Source organism: Hibiscus syriacus, unplaced genomic scaffold, assembly GCF_006381635.1.
Source record: "Hibiscus syriacus cultivar Baekdansim isolate YM2019G1 unplaced genomic scaffold, ASM638163v2 tig00116951_pilon, whole genome shotgun sequence".
NCBI classification, from domain to species: domain Eukaryota; kingdom Viridiplantae; phylum Streptophyta; class Magnoliopsida; order Malvales; family Malvaceae; genus Hibiscus; species Hibiscus syriacus.
In genome coordinates, this window is record NW_024063482.1 from 4587860 (window position 1) to 4597589 (window position 9730).

General features: G+C 31.5%; 1 protein-coding gene across 1 annotated transcript; it reads left to right on the forward strand.

The window, feature by feature from the left end:
* Nucleotides 1-4764: 4764 nt before the first annotated feature.
* LOC120189103 (carotenoid 9,10(9',10')-cleavage dioxygenase 1-like) lies at nucleotides 4765-9267 on the forward strand. The gene is made up of 14 exons (XM_039192439.1): nucleotides 4765-5069; nucleotides 5189-5259; nucleotides 5383-5397; nucleotides 5497-5608; nucleotides 5890-5989; nucleotides 6489-6551; nucleotides 6719-6829; nucleotides 6914-7098; nucleotides 7336-7474; nucleotides 8019-8136; nucleotides 8216-8317; nucleotides 8430-8681; nucleotides 8821-8932; nucleotides 9049-9267. The coding sequence occupies exons 1-14, from the start codon at nucleotides 4827-4829 to the stop codon at nucleotides 9073-9075; spliced, it is 1650 nt and encodes a 549-aa protein (XP_039048370.1). The 5' UTR covers nucleotides 4765-4826; the 3' UTR covers nucleotides 9076-9267.
* The last annotated feature ends 463 nt before the right edge of the window (nucleotides 9268-9730 follow it).

Here is a 9730-nt window from a genome sequence, read left to right on the forward strand (position 1 = left end):
CCAATTCACCCCCCTCTTGGCCGATTCCGTCAATCGATTAACTCAACAATTGGTATCAGAGCCTCACTCATTTGAAGGTTTAACCGCCTCTTGAGTAGATCCAGGAAGAGTTAAATCGATAAAGATGGCGTCCAATTCCGGTTCATTCTCCATGGAAAAATCCAGACCAATTGACGTGCCTCCTCACTTCAATGGAACAGATTATCGTCGTTGGAAGAGGTGTATGATGATATTCATCAAAGCTTTTGATATGGAAGCTTGGATGATCAAGAAAGGATATTCCTCTCCTACTAAGAAGGCAAAGAAGTGGAGTGTTCAAGAACGGAATGAAGCTCAACAAAATCAAAGGCTATGCACATGTGTGTGCAATTGATCCTAATGTATATAAAGTTTCTTCTTGTTCAAGTGCCAAGGAAATGTGGGAAAAGCTTGAGGAGATCTATAGAGACGAGGAAAAAGAAGAACCAATAAAGTGATGTCTCTATTAGCTCTCACAGAGCCAAAGGTATCTTCTAACTCAAAGATTAAATTCAAATCCTTTAGTGAGTTACAATATGCTTATAATAAATGTGTTTCGGAGTTTGAGACCATGAACTCCAATACAATAAATTGATTTCTAGATTATAGCTAAAAATGAGTTTATTTTGAAAGCTAAAACAGACTTGGAAAATCAAAATGAAATGTTGAAAAAGGAGTTAGAGCTTTCAAATAAAATCTGAAAACTTTGAAAAAGAAATTTTCTAATTAATAACCTTCTTTTAGAAATCAAAATGGATTTGAAAAACAAAATGAAATGCTGAAGAAGGATTTAGAATTTTCAAAAATGAAGTTTGAAAATATTGAAAAAGAAAATTTCGATTGAAAGTTAAGCTTGAATGCCTAACAAAAGAAAAAGAAATCATTCAATAATTCAAATGACAATATGCTCACATTGTCATTATCATGGTCGTAAGGAACATACTTGTCCTTTAAAGAAAGGAAAACGATTTAAAATTAGACAAGTATGGGTTCCAAAAGGAACAAGAGGGATTGAAACTAATGTTCAAGGATCCAAAGCAATTTGGATACCAAAATCCACCTAAATGTCTCTTGTAGATGTGTGGGAGCAATGGTGATGAAGATGATGATATTCAAGATGCTCTAGCCACACATGAAAAGGAATGGGTAACCTCTAAACTTAATGTATATTTTATTTGTTGCTCATTTAGTTTGTGCATACATGAGGTTTTAAATGTTGAATAATTTTTGATTTTGCACAATTGTTTTATTCTCATGTATGTTGAAAATATTGTTATGATGAACATTTTAAGTTATATTTATTTTTCAGAATTTTAGTTCAACATAATAAAACTTGGTCAAAATTTTAACGTATTGATATTCATTTAGACCATTGATAAATTTTCAACAATTTGATTTTTGACCTAAATTTTGTTTTAATGTTTATGCAAGTAATTTCAAAGTTTTAATGATATCTCTCTAAATCGATATCAATCTTTAATGCATAACATCTTTATAAAACTTTATAAAAAAGAGAAAACAACTCTCAAGAAAACTTTCTAAATTCTCTAGTATTGGGAGAAAGCTAGAATGTTTTGGGATGGTTTTGAAGCTAAATGGGTTAGGGTTTTTATAGTTGAAACTTAAGGACTAATCTTGAAAATACCCTAAAGTACAATGACTAAATGTGAGATTTTACCATTGCCAAAAATAATAATTTTGATGAATCATTGCTGCCAACTAATGCACTTTATTATTGTTGCCAATTAATGCACTTTCGGTGCATTATTGAAACCATTTTGGTGCTTGCATGGCTGGCAACTTTCAATATAACATAAGTTCGAAAGTCAAGTTTTTGAAAAATAATGTGAAATGGCATCAACTTGCAAGAAAAAAGTAGTATTGATAAAGTTTGATTTAAAGATGATGATGCAACATAAATGTTATCTCTGTATCCTCATGTGGTTGATCAAATATAAATAAATTTTATAAGATCAAAAGTTCTATATTGGAAAAAAACTTGAAAGAGAATGAAAGGACGGATTAGTTACTCAATTTCTTCTCCTTAATCCTATCGTGTGATAAGATATTAAGAGAAAATAATTATGATTTTTTATAATATAATTATTTTTATTATTTTTACTTTTTTTTAGTTTTAACTCAAATTCTTTTATGATTAATTGGATTTAGTTTTTTTTTTGTTTACACCTATATTTTATCTAATAAATTTAACTATATTCTCAATTTAGCCATAAAATATTAGATTGACTCTCATATTTAGTCTCAAAAATTTGAATCATTATATATTTGATATTGTTCTCTTCGATTAAGCCAAAAAATCTAAAAAAGAAGAAGAAAAAACATCTAAAAACAAATATTTCAATATGTAAATTGTGAGGATGGAACGTATTTTATATAAAAAAAAAGCATAATGACAAAAATAATACCTAACGCTTGATTATATGATCATTTTCCTCTATATATTTATATATATTGAAAATTTTGGTTTCTAACGTTGCATTTGGAGATAAAAAAATCTCTCACATAAATGAAAATCATTAGTTAACAAATGGTCAATTCATGAAATTGAGTCAACATGTACACTTAATATATTTAATATTTAATAATCTTATATATAAATTATTGTTTAGTACATTATCGCTGAAAACAATAATTTATAAACACCCTTATATACTGACTAATATCCTTAGAATATATTTAAAATTTTTAAAATTAAATAACTAAAATCTAAATATATTATGAGAGTTCGTTGAATTATCTTTTTATTAACAATGCACCAAATAATTGTTCAGATTTTTATATTATTATAAGTTGATATTTTCAGCTTTATTTACTCTATTCAAAATACTAAATCAAGATTTTTTTATTTTACTTAAAATATTAGTACATTCCATTAAATTAACTTATTGTTAATATAATCTACAATGCACCAAATAATTGTTCAGATTTTATATTATTATAAGTTGATATTTTCAGCTTTATTTACTCTATTCACAAATACTAAAATCAAGATTTTTTTTATTTTACTTAAAATATTAGTACATTCCATTAAATTAACTTATTGTTAATAATTATAATCTTAAAATAATTATATACGTATTTAATTGATTGATAAATTTCTAAATGTGTCCTTATATCAATGGAATATATATTTTATCTCTCTCTCTCTCTCTCTCTATATATATATATATATATATATATATATGCATAAATTGGCGGTGTGGTATTTATGGCCAAGTGGTAGAGGTCTGTCAAGTCTTGTCTCCTGGACCCTGGTAGCGTCAATTTTTAGGTATTCTCCAAATTCCATGAGTCGTATAAGTTAAGGTTGTGGTTGTCGTTGCATGTAGGGCTTTGGTTTCAAAGCCACAGCTACGTGTGTTGCCCGTACTGGGCCACGTATGATTTGGTGGACTCAAACCCTTCTTTGCACGATTATTATCTCAGATGTTGTACCTTTCATTCATTATACGTGATTGTTAATTTGGATTGTATACTCAAACTTTGTTATACGTGAATTCAGGATGAACTGTTCTGGTTATTTTTTTGTTTGGGGTGAAATTAAAAAATTAATCTTTAATTTAAAAAAATTTAAAATTATGTAATATAAATTTTAATTAATTTTTTTTGAAGTGTAATTATTTATTAGCATTAATATAAAAATTCAGTAATTACAATTGACACCTTAATAAATTTATGGACCTTATTATTTTATTTCATAATTTTTTTAAATATTAACTTATTTACAATTTTTTTTAAAATTTCTTATAAAAATAAAAAATATATATTAATAATTTTTTGTAATTTGTGGGCCTTAGGCGAGTACCCTTTTGCCCTGGCTGAAGACCAGCCCTGAGTAATTTTAAACATTATAAATTTAAATGTTAAAATTATTATTTTATAAAAGTTTAAATAATCAATTTGAATATTCATTATTGGTATATGTATTATTTATATAAATATAAATTACAGGTTTAGATATATAAATTTTACTGAGAAAAGTATGAGTGTGTCAAAATATTATATCATTCATTGTGATATTAAAATGATAATAACAAAGATGATATAAATAATTAGCAACATGAACGAATTCATAAAATTATAGAGACATTAAAATTTTGGAATTAGAGAAAATCGCACAATTTTAATATATTGTGTACTTTTTTTTCTACTATTAAATTTATTACAAAGATTTCTTCTATATCTTTTACATTTTTTAAAATTATTTCCAAAGTATATAGGAAATAATATCAATATAAATAAGGTAGTATTTGTTAAAAAAAATTGATCTATTGATAATGTACATATATTTTGTAGATGTAGTTACTTTAATCTAAGTCTTTAAAAGAGATTAACATTATCTTTTTATCATTGAGATCATTTAATAGATTTATTTAGTTTTATTATTTCTATATAAAACTTTGAATTATGGAGATTAACATGAACTTATCTGTATTAATTATGATTAACAATTGTCTTTTTGTGCACAAGGTTTTGTTTGGTAACATAAAGGATCCCCACAAAGAATAATTAAGCATCAAATATTTAATTTAATTTATACTTTTACCAAATACTGACGTCGGGCTAGGGACAACAATTACAATAATATTGTTTAATATTAATCACATAAAATAAAAAAATATTATTTAATAAATTAAAGTTAAGTATAAAAATAAAAATATGTGGGAAAATGATCCTATATGACGTGGCACATAGTACGCCAAATAAAGCAAGAGCCACTGATATACAATAATCACACATACTTGCCGTTGTCTCCTACCACTATCAGTTGGATACATTGGAGAGAAATGGCGGAGGAAAAGGTGAAGCTGGTGAACGGTGACGGCGTCGGAGGTGGAAAGGGAATCGTGGAGGTGAACCCCAAGCCCCAGAAAGGGCTAAGTGCGACGCTGATTGACTGGTTTGAGCAGTTGATAGTGAAATTTATGTACGATTCTTCTAAGCCTCAACACTATCTCTCCGGTAACTTCGCGCCTGCTCCGACGGAAACTCCACCCACCCAATATCTTCCCGTCAAAGGCCATCTCCCTGTAAGCTACGATTGATTGCTTAGCTAAAACTGATTGTAGTTTTGGATTACTTAATTAAATGATTTAACTTTTGTTTCAATTGTCTATTCGTTGTATGCTACTAATAGATGTTTTTCCAGGAATGCTTGAATGGCGAATTCGTAAGGGTTGGGCCCAACCCCAAGTTTGCCCCTGTTGCTGCATATCACTGGTATGTGAATTTCCAACTCATATGGTTTTCTTGTGGATTGAATATTCGATTTTTTATTTAATAACCATATAACATCACATCTAATTCTTTCTATATTTAATTTTTTATTTATGTTTCTTACAGGTTTGATGGAGATGGGTATGTTTACCTTGCTTTATATAGGATCAGTTAATTTCTTTGCAAATTTGGATTGTAAACATAAATGGGAACCCTGTTTGTTGATTGTGGAATTGACAGAATGATTCATGGTATGCGCATCAAGGATGGAAAGGCGACATACGTGTCTCGTTATGTCAAGACATCACGTCTTAAACAGGAAGAGTATTTCGGAGGGGCAAAATTTATGAAGGTGTATCTTGCAAGTTGCCTTCTTGACTAAATGGTTGAACAAGTTTTCAACTGATTAATTATGATTAATGAAATTTATTATTATTATAATGCTAGCAAACTTGTACCGGCTATGTTTTTATTTCTCTGAGCAGCTTCTAATTGGTGGGGCATTTTGAAAACTAAACAATAATGACACGACGTGCGAAATTAGAAGCATTAAATTTAATTTTAACTGCAGAAAACCCCTATGGTCAATGCTTGACATGTCGTTATCTTCTTCTTGAATATGATCTTTTTCAGGTCGGAGACCTTAAAGGATTATTTGGACTGCTCATGGTCAATATATATAAGCTGAGAGAAAAGGCTAAAGTGTTAGATCTATCATACGGGAATGGGACTGGTAAATTTTTTTTATTCTGTTTCTGCTATTTGCAAAGATGATGAAATGGACTGCATTTAATATTCCCTTATATGCATGATGTCTCTGATGCATTTGTGCTTTCTGTCTATTTAGTGCTAGTATTTGTATACCCTGGTGTCTGTTCCATATATTGAAAGTAAAGATACGGGTGAATGGTTCTAAGATGAGTGTTATTTCTCCAAACCTTCGAAGGAAGGAAATGCTGGTAGAACACTGAGTGAATGAGAATGGATTATGTATTACTTCTTCATTCTGATACATGTGATGATCTAGTACATTCCCAGGTGGGGGCTCCAAAATTTATGTGTCCCTCAACTTATTCCATAAATCCTTCACAGTGTCAATGCATCTCGTAAAATGGAATCTGAAAAAATCTCACCCTTTCCTTTTCGTTGTTGCTCATTACTGGTAGTTGGCCTGCTTTAAAATGTTTGTCTTATTGTTGTGACTCTGACCTGGCATACCGTCATTTGAACAGCTAATACAGCTCTTATATATCACCATGGGAAACTTCTGGCACTTCAAGAGGCAGATAAACCTTGTAAGTTTGTCTTCTCTCTTTTGATTTTCTTTCAAGAAATAATTAAGAAGGTTGAGGATGCTAACCTTCACATCTATTACGATTCTTATTATTTTCTTATTTGGGTTCTCTTTTTTTTTTTACTTCGATGAAACTTCGGTATTAAATTGTAGTCACTTTTACAACAGATGTCCTAAAAGTTTTGGAGGATGGCGATCTCCAAACTCTTGGCATGCTTGATTATGACAAGCGATTATCACATTCCTTCACTGCTCATCCGAAGGTTGATCCAGTCACTGGTGAGACCTATTATTTAAAAACGAGATAAGTTATTAGTTACCGAGTGGTAAAATGCTTTGGATTTATGATATTTCTGTATACAGGTGAGATGTTTACTTTTGGCTATGGACACGAACCTCCTTATATTACATACAGAGTTATTTCAAAAGATGGTTTCATGCACGACCCAGTACCAATAACAATAGCAGATCCAATCATGATGCATGACTTTGCAATTACTGAAAATTATGCAATTTTCTTGGATCTTCCTTTGCATTTTAGACCAAAGGTATGTCACCTTCAATAGAGCTTTGTGTTTATTTTTCTCTCAGATACCTGTTTTCAAACCCTTGTACGAGGTTAATATTTGACTTGGGTTCCTAAAATGTTGTCTGGTTCCTCCTTGAAAACTTTTATTTTGGTGGGTAACTAAGACTACTTATGTGACATAATGGAATCTTGGCTTCTGTCATTTTTGTTGAGAATAATAATTGCATCTTGGAACTGTTGACATTTAAATTTTCAGGAAATGGTTAAAGAAAAGAAGCTGATATACTCATTTGATGCTTCAAAGAAGGCTCGTTTTGGTGTGCTTCCACGATATGCAAAAGATGATCGCCTAATCAGATGGTTTGAGCTTCCTAATTGCTTTATCTTCCATAATGGTATTGTATTCGTCTTGTTGTTTTTCTTTTACCCACAAAAACTTTCTTCTGTTGGTAGTTTGAGTTTACAAATATTCAATGCATGGCCTTTTACATATTCTCACTGGTAACAAACACATCAAAGTCAGCTATGCAAGACCTGCCCAGGGACTTCTTGATACCAAACTTAGCTTCAGGTTTCTTCATTTTTCCATAATAGAAAGGAGTAATTGCTAGAAAATGATTTTTATTGACACATTTTTTATCAGTTTAATTGAAATGGTTGCATTATTTCTTTTTAACAATTATCTAGGACAAGACAATTCCGCAACTTCCTCAACTCAATCCTTGATGTTTCAAGTCTTTTCTTTATTTCTCTTAGGAATTCAATCCATTAGTTAAACTTACTATAAGTACGGCTACCAATGGAAAGGGCATATAAGTCTTCTTTGAAACATAACTTATTCTCATTATATTTCTAAAAAAAACTATTATATGCTTAATATTTGATCTTTGAGCATGGAGGGGCTAGAATCTTACTGCTTTTGTTATGTTCTGTTACTAGCGAATGCTTGGGAGGAGGGAGATGAAGTTGTTCTGATCACTTGCCGCCTTCAAAATCCAGATCTGGACATGGTCAATGGGGAGGTCAAAGATAAGCTTGATAATTTTACAAATGAGCTGTGAGAATTCTGACCTATTATGAGAATATGCAATGGTTTTGTAGAGAAAGTTGTTTCTCATTCTTATCATGTAAATCAGGTATGAGATGAGATTCAACATGAAAAGTGGTTGTGCTCTACAAAAGAAATTATCTGCTTCTGCTGTAGATTTCCCCAGGGTGAACGAATACTACACTGGCAGGTAGGTAATCTGAAAACATGCAAAGGAGCATACCTTGCTGTATGATATGCTTATCTTCTTTGATCAAAGTTTATACCTTACTCTTTTTCTTCTCTCTCTTGTGTGAATTTAGGAAACAAAGGTATGTGTATGGAACCATTTTGGACAGCATTGCAAAAGTCACAGGGATTGTGAAATTTGATCTGCACACGGAACCAGAGGTCGGAAAAACAAAGATTGAAGTTGGGGGAAATGTTGCAGGGGTCTTTGACTTGGGTCCTGGTAGATTTGGTTCAGAAGCTGTTTTTGTGCCTTGTGAACCGGGGACCACTGGTGAAGAGGATGATGGCTACTTGATATTCTTTGTACATGATGAAAATACCGGGTATGTCTGTCCCTTACTCTTGCTATTTAATTTATCGTTTTCATTTTACGCTTTATGTATGAGTGAGAACTGAAAAGGAGAATCGCTACTACTCTCAATTTGATAGGGTCGCATCTGACTATTGTTTTTGACTGAACAGAAAATCTGCAGTGAATGTGATTGATGCAAAAACAATGTCAGCAGATCCTGTTGCGGTTGTCGAGCTACCCCACAGGGTTCCTTATGGGTTCCATGCATTCTTTGTGACAGAGGTTAGTATGGTCTATAAGAGTGGGATAATAAACAATTTTCATCAAGAGATGATAAAATCTGTCTGCATTTTTGATTCTGTGATCTTATCTTTACTCTTTTGCTTCCTGTGGAACAGGAACAACTTCAAGAGCAAGCAATATAGAAATGGTTGGGATTTTTCTTTTCGGCCAGCGGAGGAATGAAGATATGCAATTGCCTTTGTTTAATAGACAGACATTATAATATATATCCTGTAATAATAATGCCTCTCCAGTATACAGAAATATTACCTGTTTGCGCATGGGTAAAAGATACTATAATTTTTATATATCCGATGTTGGATGAGGTTTCTTCATTTGTATTGAGTTCTTAGGGCCAGGGGTTGATAACTTTCATAGGCCTACACACACTGCTCATTCTTCCCTAAAGTTATCGAGTGTGTGATGCATATACCAGTACCACTGGCTTTTAGGATCATAGTAACCCAAAATTTATGATATTGCTTTGCATTTACCTTTCTGACTGGCACGACATAGTGGGAGTGATGAGAAAAGCCGACACCACAAACTTTGTTAGCAAGAGCATGCATTGTTGAGGGGTTATTTTTTAAGGCGATGGGTGTGACAAAATAGTTAAAATGAAGTGTCGCAGAGAGAGAGAGATGCCGGGGAGGAAGATGAGATGGTAGAAAGGATGGATGGCTTAAGTAAATAAAAGTTATGCTGAAAATTGTGGTGGTTATAATGATTGTAGAAAGGATTTGAAGAGAGAATAGAGAATTCAAAGAGTTTAGGTTCGTCAAATTTTCTTGAATGAAC

What these genes read in the sequence shown, in the direction of transcription:
- LOC120189103 (XM_039192439.1), top strand. Translation starts at nt 4,827, where the DNA reads ATGGCGGAGGAAAAGGTGAAGCTGGTGAACGGTGACGGCGTCGGAGGT. An exon ending in ATCATACGGGAATGGGACTG is followed by an intron (nt 5,990 to 6,488) that starts GTAAATTTTTTT and finishes TCATTTGAACAG; the next exon opens with CTAATACAGCTCTTATATAT. An exon ending in TCAAGAGGCAGATAAACCTT is followed by an intron (nt 6,552 to 6,718) that starts GTAAGTTTGTCT and finishes CTTTTACAACAG; the next exon opens with ATGTCCTAAAAGTTTTGGAG.